Genomic DNA, 19748 nt, shown 5'->3' on the forward strand with positions numbered 1-19748 from the left:
GACCGCTCTCTTGTCAGGTGTTGCTTTATGGGATGTCTGTCCGATCCGAGACGTACGGTGCCATTCCAGCTTGATTTTGTGTTTTTAATTAAATCCATATATCTTCTTGGACCTCGATTTGGTCGTTGGCGTACGATAGGCGTGGAGCAAAGGCACTCCATTGACCTCGGTTATGTTTCTGGGAAATGAAAACAAGGATACGGGGAAGAAGGATTGCTTCTCATTTGGCAAACGCAGAGCTTCAGATAAACACATGTCTTTAGGAGTCTTAAACCCAAAATATTAGGGAGGCCAATCAAATGTATATGTGCCAGATGTTAACCCAGATGTTAAATTCAGCATTACTAATTTACTTAAGAACGTTCACTGCTTGACTTTGCCGTGTATCGATAGCGCCTGATATAGTGAGGATAAGTTATAAATTTTTTTGTTTTGTTTGTCGATTTAGTTTCCTTGTCGAAATTTTGCTAGCTAGCCAGGTAAGCGACTCAGAAGCACTGTTCGAAAGCTACCAAGAATAGGAAAGGAGAAAAAGAAATTCTTAACGTCATTAAATTAAATTGAACACCCATCAGACAACCCATCAGCATCAAAAGGTATCATTACTTTTATATCGTGAATTTTACCACTACCGGAATTATGCCGGGTCGTCAGGATAAAACTGGTCGCAAAATAAAAGCGTTAGGCGCATTGGCGGGCGGTTCAGTCGCCATCTGGAGCCCTGCAACATCACTTCCAAGATGACAGTCCTTGTCCTTATCTTTTCTTATCATTTGTTAAAATCCTTTAATCAGTTTCAGTCACTGGCACTAAAACCAAGGGGATTTCTTCTTGTTGCTTGATTAAGACAAACTTCTTCACATCAAATGATCTCAACTAAAAAATGCCCCCCTGCCACATAGAACTGGACAGAAGCGTTGCTTTTCCATTAATGATTATCTTTATAGTGCAAATTTATTTTTCCACCAAGAATGATTTTCGCCCCGTACGTTGAAATGTAAGATTAAAGCGGCTATCTAAATTGTCTATAAAGATAAGATATGTTGAGTGTGAGTTATCTGTTCTTTAAATCTATGCAGTTCACACTATACACTTAAAGAGTGAAATTTGTTCATGCCATGCCTACTCTTAGACGACGAAGTCATTTAACAATAATCATTTGTCTTTACGAATTACATCCACTACCTTTTAAAAAAGCTCAAAAATACAGCCGCATACGAGGAGATAACGACTCCTGGGGGGAAAAAATTCCCTGCGCTCTTAATTTTAAATTCAATTTAGATATAATGGTCGGAGCTGCTAGTTATCTGTATGCATGAATGCTCCTGATGAAGCACCTGACCTTATCAGTCACGCTTACACGTCTGATAAAAGAAATCCAATCTGTTTCTTCCTGCCGTCTTTCGCTTGTTACCGAGTTGCCAACTTAAAGGTCCCATATTTTACTATTTCTTTAACAAGTTATCCCAGATCTCCACCAAAGTGTGTTAATGCTTCGTCTGAAATACCCCTCAGATAATGCAGTTTTTATTTCTCCATTTTATTGCCTCTGTTTTACACCTCCTGAATACTTTTAGTGTCTGTATAAAGGAGCAACTGCTGAGCCACGCCCCTTTAGAGACCCACAGAGCTAAGCAACAGGTCCGGGGAGGACAACTAATGTGAGGTCACAGTAGAGGGAGAAAACTACGTAAATGGCATGTTTAAGTCCAAAACCAATGCATGAACGAATTAAAGGACAAAAGGCAGGGAATTTTTTTTTTGTTTGTTTTTATCTGAATCTGATTAAAAAAATTAATTTTGCATAATAGAGCTCTACTTTATATTTCAGATTCCTGAAAATAAATTCCATTTTAAATAAATTTTGTTAGGATTCGATGTCTTTTAGCAAATCATGTCCGGTTCCTGAGATATGGAGAGTGCAAGTTCAATTATAAGGAGTTTCTGAGAAAATTCAGTTAATATTTCATTTTTATTTAGAAAAAAAAATTTTTTTGTTCTATTTAGAATATTTAAATGAATGTTTGTGAAACCTGGTAAGAAAGAGGGCCTCAGCCTGGTTTTAAATCTCAGCTACGACTCCTGAGTGATGTGTCTCGCAGGTGGGAGCTGGTGAGAGTCGATGGGTATGGTAGTGCTCTCACATCAATCATGGGTGTCTGAGTTCACACAAGCAGAAGGAGAGAATGGCGCTGACGGTGTCTCGTAGGAAACGAGGGAGAGCCTTCGTCCTCCTCGGTTGGTAGTTGTAGGCATGATGGGAGAGCGACCTAATGACCGGTACGACTAAAATAGCGATATAATCTGGAAAAATTCTATAAAAGAGGTTTTTTTTTTAGAATTTTTTTTTTTTTCTCGCCCAAGTACAAACACGATTCCAAAAAAGTTGGGACAAATTGTGAATAAAAACAGAATGCAGTGATAATGAAGTTTCAAATTTCAATATTTCAAATGATTGATTGTTGATTTTAAATTTCATGGCATCAACACAACTCGAAAAGGTTGGGACAAGCCCATGTTTAGCACTGTGTGAAATCGACTCTTCTTTTTTATAACAGACTGCAAACGTCAGGGGACTGAGCAGACAAGGTGCTCACGTTTAGGAATAGGAATGTTGTCCCATTCCTGTCTAATACAGGCTTCTAGTTGTTCAACTGTCTTAGGTCTTCTTTCTCGCATGTTTTCTATGGGTGAAAGATCAGGACTGCAGGCTGGTCATTTCACGACCCGGATAAATTGCAAATTGGTCCTCCAGCTGGTTCTTGTATGTTCATTTAACTTTTCCGGCCTCTTATTGTTCCCTGTTCTAACTTTTTTGGAATGTGTAGATCTCATGAAATCCAAAATGAGCCCAAAATTGGCATGACATTTTAAAATGTCAAAACATTTGATATGTTATCTATTTTCTATTCTGAATAAAATATTAAAATTTGAAACTTGCATTCTGTTTTTATTCACAATTTGTAAAAGTCCCAACTTTTTTGTACGTTGTGGCAATGTTTTGGCCTTTAAAAGCACTTACATAAGCACCTGCATTTAAATTGGGTGTTCAATTTTCTCTGTCAAACACCCGGTCCTTGAGATGAACAGCGTAGATATTGTAAATGGGTGTCATCACTTTGCCTCGCTCTTCAGGCCGAGCCACGTCTATGCTTCAGTACTCAATGCTAATCGTTGCCACGTCTTAATGACTAATGCCTGCCTTTGACTTAATTAGCAAAGTCCTCCGTGAGAACGAGCATAAATGATGGACGCCGTAGTGGAAAAAATCTGCGTTTTTTCCACCCTTGATATTCCCATGAGCGCGCACATGAAGTCGTCTCGGAATAGCCAGCAGCAGCTGAAGCTGTCAGTGCGAGCCTCTCTAAGTGGAGTTGATGGCTGTCACTGACTCGGCTGTTTAATGCCAATAGCTGTGTTCACCTGACAGCCAATCCGTATTGAATCATAGTGAAAGGTATCGACTCAGCAAAACTGCCTTCAGTCCTTCAGCATCACAGCGTTTAATGTAGTAGTGCAGAGGATTTTCCCAGTTAAACTGTGCTCTATATATTAGGTTTAATCAGAACCACTTAACATCTGGGTCTAACGAACGTCTAAATAGTAAACCTTGGGTTGGTTACACGCTACCAACTATTCTGTATTTTTCATAGCAATCAGTAAAGTTTATCATTTTAATTACAGCTTTATAATTTTCACACAGCGATACAGTGTGGACGATATATCGGTTAAAATGGAATCTGTTCCTTGGGACAAAAATCTGTTTAGAAATACTTTTAGTGCATCGAATTAAATTGCCTTGGTCCAAGTTAGAGGTCTGTATCATGGTAGCACTGGAGAAGGCTTTCCCTACATTACCCATCAGCCTTAGCAAGTCGTATGTCCATGTGCACGTCAACCTGCGCATCTCGTCTTGCTAAGCACCGTTATTTTAGTACTGTTTTGCAGCAGGTCTTTGTCTAGTATCTGCGGTAGCGTTCGTGTTCTCACTTTGGTTCTGCCTTGAGGCTTAATATTGTTTTTTGTTTGTTTTGACCTCGTAATAAAGAGAGTCTGCATTGCATCCTGCTCGCCTTAATACCCTGACAGTCTGCTTGAGATTTTTCTCTTTTTTTTTTCCGGCCTGCTCCGGTAAAATGAGTTTTACTTTCTCTCAAAGTAATTTTTCCTTTTTTTATGGAAAAAGGCAAAAAGTCTCACCAATTCTTTTTCTTTCTTTCTTTCTTTCTTTCTTTCTTTTTCTCTGGTGGTGTAGCACAAGCTCTCAGAAAACAAGTGGCCACAATTGGCCATATTAGTATAATTAACCAGGGAGAAAGAGTATGCCATTTCCATCACCAAGCAAGCACGGCCAGTTTTGTGCTCCCAGATGCCTGCTTTTTTTTAAAGTCTGGATGATGGTGAACTTTATTTTGCTGAATAATGAGGGAACTCGCACTTCTCACACCTCCTGCCTCTCTAGGCAGTCTTACTGGTCTTACCCTCTGTGGAATTTTGACCAAGCTCTACCAATTCCACTCTTATCCAAAGAAAATTGGTTTAATTGTACCATTTCCTGCAGAAATTTCACCTTTAACTAAAAAGGCAAAATCTAACCAGTCCAAAAGTTTGACCTTGTCCCAAAGGAACTCATCACACCTTTAGATTGTCTGACCAATCCCGAAAAAATTCGGACTAATTCATCCCTGCAGATTTGATGATCTCACCTACTTCCACCAACAATTTTACCAATCCCTCTCTTTCCCAAAGGAAATCTGACTAGTTGCAGAATCTCCTGCAATAATCTGAACTTATCTCACGCTCTTTAGGGGAAAAACTGACCAAATCCTAACTACTACTCCAGAAGGTTTACAGATCCTAATTTCTACAGAAGGAATTCTGACCAAGCCTGCCCACCCCTGCAGATTGACCTACCAAAAGGACCAATCCTGATTATGCTCTCCGGTACATTTGATCATCCCAGAAAGAATTCTGACCGATCCCTATAGCTTTAAGTTTGACCCTGTCCCAAATAAACTGACCAAATCCCACTTGCTCCCATAGTCCATTTTACCAAATTTAAAGTTTCCCGAAGGAAATCTGACCAGTTACATGATCTCCTGCAAAAATGTAGACTAATTTCCCCCTTTCCCAAATCATCCTACCTACTCCTGCAGAAAGTTGTACTTTTTTTTTTACTTTTTGTTACCCTTTACCAAACGAATTTTGACGAGTCCCACCCACTTCCACAGGAAGTTCGACCTCCACTTCTGCTTATTCACCTTAACAGCTGGTCTATATTTTATTCATATTAGGTGGTGATGTGGGTTAAATTACAAATTTTGTTTATAATTTAAAGCACATCGCCTTTTATATGAATAAAATATGTACCAGGTGTTTAGGCGAATTATGAATGGACTAGAGTCTGACTGAAACTTGATTCAGTGTCGTTGGGTTGTGGCCATAACATTATTCAGGCTAATTATGGTTTCGGTCATAAGTACGTCTACGTTTCAGCCTTGTTGCCGTAACTGGCTGTGGTCGCAGTCCCTGACCCCACTGTGGAAAAATTTATTACTGCAGCCTAAAAAAATGAATCACTTTTGTCTTTGCCGCCTACTAGCGCTGCCAACGAGCAGCTGTTTTGTTCGGCGCGTTTATTCCCATAGACGCTGCAACTTAGTAGGTGGGAAGGCTTAAAAACTGCTCTGGCCTTTCTTTGTCTTGTGCGTTTCATATCCGTATGCCCATTAATGTCTAACTGAAAGTAATAAACCCCTTTTTTGGATGGATCCTGCAATACTTCGCTTTTGATGCGCACATCCAGTCCAAATGCGCTATAAATTTGTCAATTATATTGACTTAAACGCTTTATTAAACCTTTCAGCTCGTCAACGCTAATCTGATAAGTGGGCTCTTGAAGCCTTACGGCCGTTTCCTAATTGTGATTTTCGTCATTTTCCAGGTTTTCATTGAAAGAAATCAATCTGGGTGTTGTTTTTCTTTCTCTAACATTGGCTGAGTTTCTCTTATGAAGTGAAACAGTCGTTTAGGCTCCTCACTAGTTTACTTCGTGATTTATGCCGAGGCACCAAGGAGGTCAGGGAAACTGGAGACAGATAGAGGAGAGAGAGATAAAGCGAGGAAAGAGGACGGCAGAGTGCTCCAGAAAAAAAAAATGGTGGAAAAGGTTTGAGCCGGAGTGCGGTGATCCCCAGAGGAGCCAGGTGCAGGTGGAGCTCGTTGTTGTTCTGGGTGGATGTTGGAGTGCAGACATGCATAGTGTGCTGTACTGTAAAAAAAAAAAAAAAAAAAAAAAAAAAAAATATATATATATATATATATATATATATATATATATATATATAAAAAACATAATAAAAATGACTTCATTTATAGAGAGTTTCCTTTTGGCTTCTTACGTACTGCACCAAACCTCATCTTTGCATTATGCCTAGTTAAGAAAAGCACTAAAAATATTTTCATATAGTTTTCTATGTTTAATTACTATATATTAAAAATCAAAGGTTGGTTATTTCCTCTACTTTGGCTTTTCACCAGACATCCCTAGGACTTCCCAATAACTCCATGCGTTCCTGATCACTTTTTGTAGTTGCATTCCCCTTTTTTTTCTATGCAGAACATCTGATTAAAAATGCAACTGAAACTTGTTCTGGCTGTGTTTCTTTCTCCCGACATCGGCAAACTTCCCAGTGTGTCACGTCAACAGTCCAGCGTTCTGCTTTGTTCTCCGTTTTATTTTTTATTCCCTCGCTCCTCCCTGACGTCCCTGTTTCACTCTGCTGATCTGTGACTAGACTGGCTGTGATAACTTGCAGAGAGAGGGAGAGAGAGAGGGAGAGACAGAGAGCTAGCTGTGTTTATTTTCAGACTTCGATAGGTGGCTGGATACACAGACACGATGAGTAAAGAATGAGAGAGAGAGAGAGAGAGAGACGGTGACGGAGGGTGTTCACTGCTGGCTGGAGTTGTAACACACTGGGAAATAGTCATTATTCATCATGCAAATGAGGCACAAGCTGCCCTAAGGATGGACACACACACACACACACACACACACACACAAACACACACACAGGGTCTACATTGCTCATTCGCTCCCTTCTCCTAATAACTACAGGAATCATTGAGCTGTACGACTGAAATAAGAGGTTGAGGACTAAAGATTATAATTATTATTATAATAGTATTATAGTACATATTAATTTTTATGAATAACAGTATGAAAACCGTTTTGTTATCAAATATCCATGTTAAAGATCTCATTATGGAAATGTCTTCATTTCCATACATAGTCTTTTTCTAGCCCAGCTGTGGATATGAGATTTAGGATATTAGGTTCTCCATTCCAATGAACTCAAGTTAGGTTCTAAGACTAACCAAAATTAATTACCGCTTACTACTTATAAAGAAGCGGATTTTCATATTCAGTGCCTGCGCAGTATGTATGTTTATATAAATGAGGCAGAAAGACAAAGCTTTGATTTACTTAAATCCCATATAAAGACTACAGTTTTGTATGAGAAATGGAATTCTGTGCACGGGTCGTGGGTGTATTGTGGGTGATTTATGAAGTAGTAAGAGCAAACAGCATTTAAATGCACGCGCTATTTGTTTTTCGAGAACCACACTGAGATCTCTGAAAGACGCTCAGAGCAGCGAGACCGAAATCCATCAGAGATGATGAGTTGTACTCTACTCTGAGTTTATACCCGAAAATACCGTACGTTCTGAATATAACGACACAGATGTAGAAATATGAGCCGGCGTCGGAACTGCAACAGATGTGCCATCGCCTTTAACCTGGCAGCACCTTGTGAATTCTAATAGCATTCACATATTGTCTTTAATTGACATAAATTTACTCACTCCATGCACACAGACCCTGAAGTGGGAATCGAACCTGGACCTTAGAGGTGCAAGGCGACAGTGTCTTTTTTTTTTTTTTTTTTTTTTTCAATGCCTCAGTTTAGAAATTACCCAATTTATATACTTTTCAAGGAAACTGTTATTTTTTTTATTTTTTTTTTTAGCTCGTGCTTGAGAGGTGAGAGTTGTGCACAAATCTGTGTGATTGGGTGAATAGATAAATGCGGCAACTCCGTGTTTGACAGCTTAACTACCATAAAAACCCTGGTATTCCTATAGCGTTTGAATAACTGTTTGAAAAGTCTGACACGACTCTTAAGAGTTTAGCAAGAAATCCAGTTTCACAAACTAAAGGGTGAAAGGGAACATACTTGCAGTACAGTACTTACTAACCGGATGCCAATGCCAAAACCCACAATCTGAAGCATACACTTTCTGCAAGAAAAGAAAAACATCTGATAACGATATATAATCTCAAACATTTTTCTCTTCATAGAAAATTGCTTTCAAGTCGATCCAAATTCAAACTACAGTACCTAGTTCCTAACTCAAGGCTGAGTCCTAAATCCCTCTCTAACCCCTGAACAAGGGCACTACTTGGTGTATAAAATAAGGGAATCCTCACCCCATATAGGGTGCTAGTTTTACATGTAACTATATTTGGGATTCAACCCCGGCCATTAATTAGAAAGCTTGAAATGTCAGTATTAGTTAATGTTACCTGCATGTTTTATGTAGCAACATAAGTACAGTACTGACTAAGATAACACTAAGCTAACAAATGGCACCAAAGCCAGAAGGAATCATTTATATATACAGGGTGGGCCATTTGTATGGATACACCTTAATAAAATGGGAATGGTTGGTGATATTAACTTCCTGTTTGTGGCACATTAGTATATGTGAGGCGGAAAACTTTTCAAGATGGGTGGTGACCATGGTGGCCATTTTAAAGTCGGCCATTTTGGATCCAACTTTTGTTCTTTCAGTAGGAAGGGGGTCATGTGACACATCAAACTTATTGGGAATTCGACAAGAAAAACAATGGTGTGCTTGGATTTAACGTAACTTTATTCTTTCATGAGTTATTTACAAGTTTCTGACCACTTATAAAGCAGTTATGACACGTCAGGAGCGGATAGAAATTGTGTGTTGATGTCTGGTGAACGTAGTAACCAGGTCATTGCAGCAGATTTCAATGCAAGACACCCTACGAGACCACCCATCTCCCATGCTACAGTTAGCAAACTGCTAATAACTGCTCTATAAGTGGTCAGAAACTTGTTTCCCCCTCACATATACTAATGTGCCACAAACAGGAAGTTAATATCACCAACCATTCCTATTTTAAGGTGTATCCATAAAAATGGCCCACCCCGTATTTATATTAGTACACTGTTTGAGGTAATCATGTTATCATAATCTAAATACAAATAAAACCTCTGTAAATTAATATCCTTATGACTTTCGTTCGTTTTCACATGTTTGGGAAGAGCAAAGTCCACCACAACATAGCGCGTGTGACTTCTAAAACATACAGCGTTGTGTACTTCTAAATCTGCTTTGTAGCTAGCCGCGCTGATTTTTTTACAGCGACCCCGACTAGCGACTGGCGCAGAGCAGTTAGTGTCGCGGGGTGAAAAATCCGCAGACAGGTTTAATGCAGGATCACAACCGAATTGCTTCATTTTTCATTTGCATGAATATAATCTCACCATTTTTGCAGTCTCGGTGTCGTTCATGTTAAATGGTCCATGCAGACGGAGTCGGTAATTAAAGACACAACGTGCGTAATTATTGTCAGCCTTGATAAATAGGAATAACTGTTTCATCGCAATAATCTCCCCCCAGCATTTAGTGCTTTGACTCGTAAGCCCTGAGGATGTACTGTACCAGGCCTTTTATCTAATATTAGGGTCTTGTGCTTGCTTAAGGGTTTTGGAAATCAACTTATAATGCTGTAGTATTGTTTCCAGTCACACAGAGTAATTTGGCACTTTCACGTTTGATAATCTTTAATCCTTAGTTCTAAATATTATTGAATATTCGTATTATATCAGCGCTACGGAGAATCAGCTATTCTTTACACACTCGCTTTAAGTCGTCTCATTCTGTGGAGTCGCACCTCGAACACACTTGAAGAATCTGCCCTATAACAGTGCATACTGCTACTGCTAAGTTATAACAGGCCTTGCCCTTGAGACTCTCTCGCTTTCTTTCACTCTCACTCTCTCTCACACACACACATACAAAGCCAAGAATTCTCTTCACATCTGCAGGCAGTATTCACAGCTGAGAGGAACTTCGGATCCAGGCGAATTCATAAACTGAGAGAAAGGCCAGGATTAACCCTATTGCGATTTTAAAACTATTTTTTTTCGGTTTGCAGTGGTGCGAAATAATTTGTCTTTAATTGCGGTTTCAGGTTAATATTCAATGTGTCAGATTTTGTATCACCCGTGCGCAAAGGTATGCAGAATCATGCATGCATAACTAAAGATACTTTTGCGAGGTCACACTAATAAGGAAAAAGATGTAGTAAAGTTTTTTATTACTATGTTTAGCAGGTTTATTTTCATATTCGAGTAGAATATACAGCAGCAGAGCTGAAGGAGTTTCTGGTGAGTGAACTGCTGAGTTCAGGATTTTGAGTAAGTGAGAAAAATCCATTGTGCTCTGCCAGTCATCAATAAAGCGTTAGAGGTAACGCGGGCCTCATTTTGCTAGTAATGGTGGTAATTAATTAGCGCAGTGTAATCGGACCACCCTCCAGTTTTACTGTCGAGAATGAGACGCCTTGTTTTATACCCAGACAGTTTTTTTCCCTTCATTCTTTTTTTCAAACATTAATTTTTAAATGGCGCGATGGGTAGCATTGCGGCCTCGCGCCTCCAGGAACTAGGGTTTGATTCCCACCTTGGATTTGTGTGAAAGGAGTTTGCATGTTCTCCGTGTGATTGCTGGGTTTTCTCCAGGTACTCCAGTTTTCTCCCACATTCCAAAGACATGCAGACTAGTCTAATAGGCATTCCCAACTTGCCCATAAGGTGTGTACATGAGTGTATAAGTGTGTGCATAACTGTCCTGTTATAAATTGGCCCACCTCGTGCCTGAAGTCTCCGGGCTTATCGTATCGAACAAGATAAGCCAGATAAAAATGAATTGATGAATAGAGTAATTTATGACTAAGTGTGACAAGCTAGAGTATCTTGTTGTGTAGTAACTGCTGAAAACAACTTAAATACTAATGCAGGTAAGAAGAACCCAGCAGGAACCCTATTATCGGATAACTGTTGTAGTTTGGTTGTAGCGATGGACAGGAAAGTTAGAATGACTTTTGTAAAATGACCTTGAGATAACGGTGAATGAGTGACCCAAATACAACGTTGCAGGTTTACAACCTTAAAGTAGCGAAATTCAAAACTTTAGTTGAAGCATTTATGTCGAATAGTTTCCATTCCCAACATCCGACCACATCCATGGTCCCTTCAGTTTCTTACAGAATTCCGTTAAGATTCCTAAATTAATCATGCGTTAACAAATTTATATTGACAGACCTAACTGTAACGATACCTCTCTTGTTTCATTATATAAAATAATATTACCATGAAATATCACCATGAGGTACATCTTGGCTCTCAGTTCAGTTCCTGCTCAGGTTCTCGGATGGGTATGGTTTTAAAATTATTTATGCAACGCTGCGTTTGAGAAATCCGTTCAATGTTATCCCGTCGTCATATAGTCATAGAATTTCACGCGTTCAAAAACAATCTAATACCAAAGTATGTCTTTAATGTTGCCAGATTAACGTCACCGCAACGTTTTTACAACCAAGAATTTCATCTGGGAATATTTTTTCTTTTTATTATTTTTATTATTATTATTATTATTATTATTATTCTGTATGTGTTATGCCGAGGTCTAACAGCTTAATGAAGCAAGCTACTTATCGATTCCTGCTGTTTCCTTCCTTGCTTTCTAATATCTCATTACATGTTTAATCAGAGATCATATAAGACGAAAGAAGATGAAACCATACTTAAGGTTTTTTATTACACCAGTGGACTGGGATCTGATTGCAGACATTACCTAAAGTTGCACATTTTCCTTTTGTGTCATGTATTAGGAGACCTTTTGCTTTGTGCCCGCCGAATGTGCCTAATTAAATGTGTCATGTTGCTCGGTTGCATTTTTCTGACGGTGATCATCCAAATACAATCCTTATACTTAAAATGCGTAAAAGAACAACAGGGTTATGACCAGAGTAACTGGTATGTCTTAGTCCTGAGAGGAGCGTTGAACTGGGTAGGACGTCAGCTTTGTATGAGAAAAGCAGGAAAAGTGTTCTAATGTTTATCTGTAAGAATTTTATATCAGTATACTGGACATAAAATCTTTATTTTGAAAGGCGCTTACTTTTGGTAATGGATCAGTCAAATACCTGTTGGGTAAACTTGTGTGATCTCTCTCTCTCTCTCTCTCTCTCTCTCTCTCAGCTCCTGCGAATGCACAGATTGTTCACTCCGGTCAGGCGTGTGTGGTGAAGGAGGATAACATCAGCGAGAGGATCTACACCATTCGAGAAGGCGACACGCTCGTGCTGCAGTGCCTGGTTAAGGGACATCCGCGGCCACAGGTACACACAAGGGTCAACGACCTTTATATAGTTACCATCACTCACAAAAGTTCATTATTAAGTATAATTTGTCTCCTTAAGAATCTCTCCTAAGTCTGAACCATCTGTCTTTTTTCTGTTCATGGCTAACATGAGCTACAAAGCTAACTAGCTTCTAACGCAGCCTGAATCTAAAATCTGATCAAAGCCCTGATCAAGGCCACTACTTGGTGTACAGAACAAGGGATTCTACATTAGATGGCCCAAAAAAAACAACAAAAAAAAGGTGCTCACACTAATATTTCATAGGACCGCCTTTTCTTTTATTATAGCCGTGGAATCGTTTTGATACGCTTGTGCAACGTCACAACCTTTTTTTTCCCATCCTGCTGCATGAAGTCTTCTCCATTGCATACTGAAGATTCCAACTAGGGTTAAGTTCTGGACTCTCTGGTGGCCAGTCCATGTGTGAAAATGATGTCTCATGCTCCCCAAAGCGCACTCTCACAGTTTGAGCCTGATGAATCCTGGCATTGTCATCATGGAATATGCCCGTGCCATCAGGGAAGGAAAATTAATTGATGAAAGAGCTTTTTTTAGCCACATATGTCACATTGCTGAACCTAGACCTGATCAACAGAAGCAACCCCAGGTCCACAGTCCATTCTTTATGCTCCCTGGCAAATTGAAACCTTTATCCAAGTAGTCTCTCTAAGTTGTTTTTCATTAAGGCTACGTGCCGCTGTTGGGTATAACAGCTGTTTAGTCCCAATCCGTTAAATTCTCTATGCATTGTGTGTGTGGTCATGCTCTTACTTTCACCATCAAACATAGCTGTGAGTTCTACTGTTGTCGTTTATGATTTGATTTCACTAAGTGTTTGAGTGATCTCCCATCATGCTCATTCAGGATGTTTTTCTAATCACTGTTCTTCCTAGGTCCCCCATCTTTCCTGGTTATAATAGTGTGTTTTATAGTTCTTAACCCAATTTTAGTAGTTTAAGCAATCTCCTTACTTGTTTTCTTTGCTTGATGGAGGTCAATAATTTGACTCTTCTGAAACAGAGTAACAGAGAAGCATCTTTGCCACGATAACAGGATATGAAGCTTCTCACTTCATCAGTTAGCATTCAATAATTTGTTGCCAGCTGAACTATGATAATTTTTATTTCGACAGCTAATTTAGTCGGATCGAATTCCTCCCCGTCACTAGGGGGCCCCCACATTAAGCTACTACTACCACTCACCCGCGACGGCCGAAGACTATCACATTTCCTCCGAACTATGTGACGGCAGCCGACTGCATCTTTTCGAACTGCCCGCTCATGCGCCGTTTGGGATGTCGTAACATACTCGCAGGACAGCGCTATCCGGATAGAGCGAGCGTTTTACCACTGCATTTCCATTTAATGCTATTTGGGAGTTAACGGCGGACCCCAGAGGTTATAATAAAACTGATATTCCAAAGAGGAATAAATGGAAATATAAAGTCGTACTGATATTCAGTAAAAACAGAATAACAACTTGCACAACTGCTTAATACAGAGAGAGAGAAGAAGTGTGCAGTAATGCTAGAGGTCCTGGCACCCAGAGTTACTGTATATGAAAAGATTGACTTGGAGCTTTCCAGCTCACTTGGCATTTTCTATTATTCATTCGTGTTTTTTTTTTTTTTTTTTTTTTAGTAAAGTAAATCACAGTTTTGGACTAAATACAGAAACTAAAGAGGGTGAATTGTTCATTCCTAACACGTGAAGTCATTCATAAGTCATGTAAACATTGAAAAGGCAATTCAATTTGCGTCATTTCTTGTATTTCAGCAACTGCATGTATTATGAAATGGTGTCTGTGTGTCTGGGCTGAGAGAAATGTCGAGTGTCTGTGTTTACTACAGAAAGATTTACAGAAGGAACGATCACACGGAGACTTGAGGAAACGGTTGTTCTCTTGCCGTCTTGAATCAAGAGCAAACGTAGAAAGAATAAAGGAAGAGCAAAAAAGCCTGCAGTAATGTCACGCCGGCTAGGAAGACTGGGTTAGATTGTCAGACTGTGTGTGTTCGCTTGCAGCTTTTTTCTCCATTCTTTAGCATTGTGCTGTATGAAACACAAACAGCTGAGAAAAATGCTGTGACGAGAAGCTCACAGGTTTTCAGAAGGAGAAAAAAACAAAACACCCGTGTAACACGGTGTGAAATCGGCTTCAGAAAATGTGTAGCATGCGAAAAGGTTTTTACGGAAAAAAACTTTAAGAAAAAAGACTATAAGAGCATCCCATAATTTTTTTTGTTTTTATGGATTTTTAAAAAAATGAAGTTTCATATAGCTTTAAAGACTTTAGTGTTCTACAGTAACACCACAGCTCTGGAGTTTGGGCAAAATAAAATCTCAAAAATTAAAAATGCACAGCTCCAGGGTACCTGTTTTGTTCCTTAAATTTCGTTGGGGTTCTTCGATTTCTGGATGCATTTGTGATGAACTGGCAACCCGACTCCTGTATATTCCAGATCCAACATGGCTCCGTTAACAAGCACATTGATCTCACTCTCCTGTCAATCATGTTTTAGAATGTGATCTGATCATAACACGTGAATGATGTGCATGTGTGATGGGTTTTTGTTTTCAGGCTAAACAGTATATAATTTGCCGTATGTATTACATCCTCTTGCTGATCCTACAGTAGGAGGTGAAGAAAGTCAGGTGGTTTCTTTGAGATTTATTCACATTTTGCCAAATTATGGATAATATAGTGATGGTTGCAGGAAGGCACCACTAGTAGTTAAATTCTGTCACTGTGCAAAAGTTTCAGGCATCATATCATTTTTAATACAGATGTTGTTTAATGCAGTAAGACATAACATTGCAAAGGTGTACTGTATTTGCACATCAGTAAAGAAATCCACTTATTACATGACGGAAACAAACGGAAATCCTAATGTCGGCTTCTGGGTTTTGCATTAAAATAGAAAGGCGCGAGTGTGACAAAGTTACTGGAAGAATTCTGGCTTATTCTCCAGCACACTCAGTAAAACCTACCAGCTGTTTTGGTTAATAAACTGCACAAATCTGTATTTAACCCTACTAAATATTTTTAAGCAAAATGTTTTCACATCAAATACTGACTTTTTTTTTATGACTTTTAATTTTTTTTATGTAGAAATGTTTTCAAAGTCGTCTTTGACAAAGTTACCAGTAGAACTCGGGTAATATTCTCCAGCACACTCAGTAAAACCTACCAGCTGTTTTAGAGTACTTGCAGGATTGTGCACAAGTAAGACTACTATTTTCATGCAAAACCAGGAGCCTATATTTGTTTTTTTTTGGTTTTCTTTCTAAAATCTAATCCGTCAAGTACTATGTTCTTTATCTGTTAACTTGATAGTTATGTCTAATTAACTCATTTGTTCTACATACATTGAGGCTAGGGGAAATAATCACATGAATGCTTGCAATAAATTGAGATCACTTACCATTGGAAAAAAAATACAAACACTGGGTGTGGTACTCCTCCTGTTGGGTACCCATTGCTCTCGCTGTACCAACCTCTGTTTAGCAAGGCAGGAATTTGTTTTGTTTTTGTCACTTCAGTGTCGGAAATGTTGATTTGTTTAACGTGTGTATTCTTTTTAGGGTTTTAAAATTTAGTTTCGCTCAAGTGTTATTTTTATAGAGATACATTTTTTTATTATGTTATATAAATTAATTTCAGAGCACTCTGGTCATGTGACATGGCACGTTAAGAGGCACACAATGTCTTCAAAATGAATTCTATGTTCATGTCTGTGTCACATGACCTGAGCGCTCAACAATGAATTTATTACCAGACACAGCAAAGAAGGCTGGATATTGAATATACAACTTTTTCAAGCCTGCTGTGACGACATGTGAACCCGTTACTGAACATTTTCTAATTGCATGCATGCATGCGCACACTGTAAACTGGCTGAGTGAGCATGCATATTTAGTAGTTTTCAGTTGCAATTAGTTCATAAGTACAATGAATGTTTTAAAAGAGAACATTAACAAGGAAAGTCTAACAGTGTAATATAAACCACTGATATTTCCCTTTTAACAGACTTTAACTTTATGGCTGCCAGCGCGCTTCGGTTGTGTGCGCTCACTTGTGAAAGACAAATCCCCTGCGTAAGCCTGTGTGTCATATAGTGCAGAGTGATCAGAAAATTTGATGCGCTGTGGTGTTTGGATTTATGGCAAGCTTGTCACTATTGTCTCCTGTTAATCTAAGTACTGTATGCGCATAACACATCATGCAGTAGTTGGGTGATGTGTTAAAAATTCAAAATGTTTGCCTTTAGTGCAAATGTCAATCTTCTCCTCTGGTTTATAAAGTTCCTCTTCTAGTTCTTTGCTGTGCATGAGTCCTCTACATACAAACCAGATCCGCTCCAGGAGCTCGTTCTTACGAACAAACAGATCGTAAGTCCAACAAACGTTGTGTAGGTACTAGGATACTAATGCAACTGGCTATACAAAGTGTATAACAGTAGAGTGTTCTTTACAGTCGTGCCGATTCATGTTAAAAGTTTCACCCCGCTCTATTCTCTAACCATTTTTCACTTTTCTCTCCATCGATATTGCTTGCTGCTTCTTAGCAGTACCAGCTTCATCTCTTCTGCTTTTACGCTTGCTTCTGGACATCCTGGGCTTGTACTGCACTTGCGGAGGATACACACTGGATCCGATCAAACTTCCGCGAATATCTTCGAAAGTTTGTAACTCGAATGTTCATATGTAGAGGACTAACTTTATATAAAATGTTTTACACTTTTAAATCAAGTTTAAACTCTGGGACTTATTCCTTTTGGAATATTGTCTAGCAGTTACAGTATATTTTAGTGATGCAGTCTAGCTGTATTTATCTGTAGCAGGTTTTTCTATGGTTCGACTTGGCATTAGAAGAGGGTCCGGACTGATAGAAATGTCAATGGCATGTAAATTGAGGATTTAAAAAGATGAACACTTAATAGGCATAGCACCCTATTATGTTTTTCTTCTTCTAAAGTAGAGAAAAATCCAAAAATGGGAGAAATGAGCATCATGGTATCCAATTATGAAAGTCGAAAGTTTAGCAACATTTTAGCTTTGGTTTCATTTGCACACTATGAGGGCTACCAAAAGCAGAGAGAGAGAGAGAGAATATCACAGCACTGGTTTGACATACCGCAATCAAATTTGGTGTATTATCACTGTAGCAAGTGCCAATGGTCCCGATTACTCCCAAGCAGTATCTTTATTTTTATAATAATAAAGGCAAGTTTGCTATTTATTACAAATGTTTCAATAAAATATGAACCCCATGTAGGCGGACAGTAAAGTCTAAAGGGGTATTTAAAGTAAATTAGACATTGACTCGCTCTTGAATAGACCAAAACTTCCAAAACTGCTTGGTTGAGCAAGAAGAAAAAAAAAACAACAACAACCAAAAACATGTCCTATTGACAAGCTGCCATCATTAATTTGTATACTTACATGCTCATTTTATTCAGCTTTCTGTCTCCTTATCTGTTTCCCTGACTGCCTCGGTTACACACACCCACACATGCAAAATCCAAATTTCGAACAGTTTTTCAGGACCCATCCATATGACACGAATTTTGCAATTTTGTCGGATAAAATCTCACCTGCTCTCGATCAGACATCATTAGTCCTGATTACTCGCAGGTAAATTGAGAATGTTTCTCTGAAACTGCAAGCTTTTCTCAGAACCTGGGGAAATATTCAGTCCCAAAAAAAAAAAAAAAAGAGGAGGAAATTACAGCACCAATTTTCCGTCGCCTCTGGGGACTGGTTTACTCATTACCTAGAATAATAATAACACTCTGAATGTAAAACCATAATAACAATATTACACGCACAATCAGAGCGGCGGTGGCCTGGAGCGCAGAACGTTCAGGGTTCACTAGTTACTTATTACTGTTGAAGTCCGAATGAATGATAAACGTTTGTGCAATTAGATGTTTCGCTCTGTGGGTTTTAACCACATGCTTAGAATGTAAGTAAAATAATGTCCTTGCCACATTGACTTCATTTATTAATATTTTTTATTATTTAAAAAAATATTATTTATTAAGTTTGTTTAGAACTCTAAACAAAAATTATATTGAATTTGGATACTTATAAGGCTGTGATGCTTGCAAAATCCAAACCTAGGTATGCATCTGGCAATTTCCCTCCCTTATGTGTGTTTGTGGCCTGTGTGGTAGGCGCAAATGACTTCCTCATTTTTGCCTAGAACAGTAATATCGAATCGTTAGATTTATAAATATATAGATATTTGTGATGCATACTGTACAGTTTTGCAAAAAGATGCTGCTCACTATGGCTGTAAAAAAGAATTATTTCAGTTTCTGTAGCCTTTCAAATAGTTCAAATAAGGTCTGAATATAGTCTTGTGTTTCCTCTCATCGATAAGTCGGATAGCGCTGTCCTCCGAGTGTGTTATGCCGCCGACAACGGTGCGTAAGCGAGCAGTTCGAAAAGATGCTGGTTGGCTGGCGTCAAGTGGTTTGGAGGAAACACGTGATGGTCTCCCGCCCTCCTGATTGAAGGGTAGTAGTAGCCTTAATGTCGGAGCCCCCTAGTGAGGAACTGGACACGACTAAATTTGGGAGAAAATCGGGGAAAAAAACACAATCGTTTATTGCCCCAAGTGTTTATAACCCCATTTTGCAAACGGGTCAAAAACGGCTTCTCTAAAAGGTGTCTTTGACTTGGTGTCTTTGACTTGGTGTCTTTGACTTGGTGTCTTTGACTTGGTGTCTTCGACTTGGTGTCTTCGTTTGTACTATTTTAAGGCGTGAAACGGCGAGTCGGCCCAGCACGTGACGTAACTAGAGCTTGGACTGTTAATTACTGGGATTTACTGGGATTCCCAGGATCTCAGAAGCCCGGCTGAGATGTTTATTAATATTACAGGGTCAGTATTATTGACCAGATTGGTGAGGCGCTAAGCCAAGCGTTTGATTAAAGCAGCGCTTGTGTTCGTTCATCTAGCACTGAGTGGAAGAGAAACAGACCTGATATAACAAGGTAGTATTGACTGCTCTGGCAAGCGGAGCTATTTAAATCTCCTCAGAGAGTTACGCACATCACACATATGCATGTCGGTAAATACGGATGGAGTCAGTTGGAGCGGGGATAAAAAGGCGGCGTGACGAGCCAATATGCACTTTTTACCTGAAACTCTTAAGACTTTCCACGGTTTCCATAAACCACTGTTATGATTTCGGAATTGTTTTAATTAT

The 19748-nt window shown here is 39.1% G+C and overlaps 1 protein-coding gene across 2 annotated transcripts in view; it reads left to right on the forward strand.

Annotated features, from left to right (window-relative positions):
- Window positions 1-19748, forward strand: part of LOC128528989 (MAM domain-containing glycosylphosphatidylinositol anchor protein 1) — a 200069-nt gene that overhangs the window by 38014 nt on the left and 142307 nt on the right. For both annotated transcript variants that reach the window (XM_053502259.1, XM_053502260.1), the window contains one exon: window positions 12366-12505. In XM_053502259.1, coding sequence (XP_053358234.1) covers window positions 12366-12505 — 140 coding nt within the window. The remainder of the gene's footprint in view (window positions 1-12365; window positions 12506-19748) is intronic.

Source organism: Clarias gariepinus, chromosome 8, assembly GCF_024256425.1.
Source record: "Clarias gariepinus isolate MV-2021 ecotype Netherlands chromosome 8, CGAR_prim_01v2, whole genome shotgun sequence".
Taxonomy (NCBI): domain Eukaryota; kingdom Metazoa; phylum Chordata; class Actinopteri; order Siluriformes; family Clariidae; genus Clarias; species Clarias gariepinus.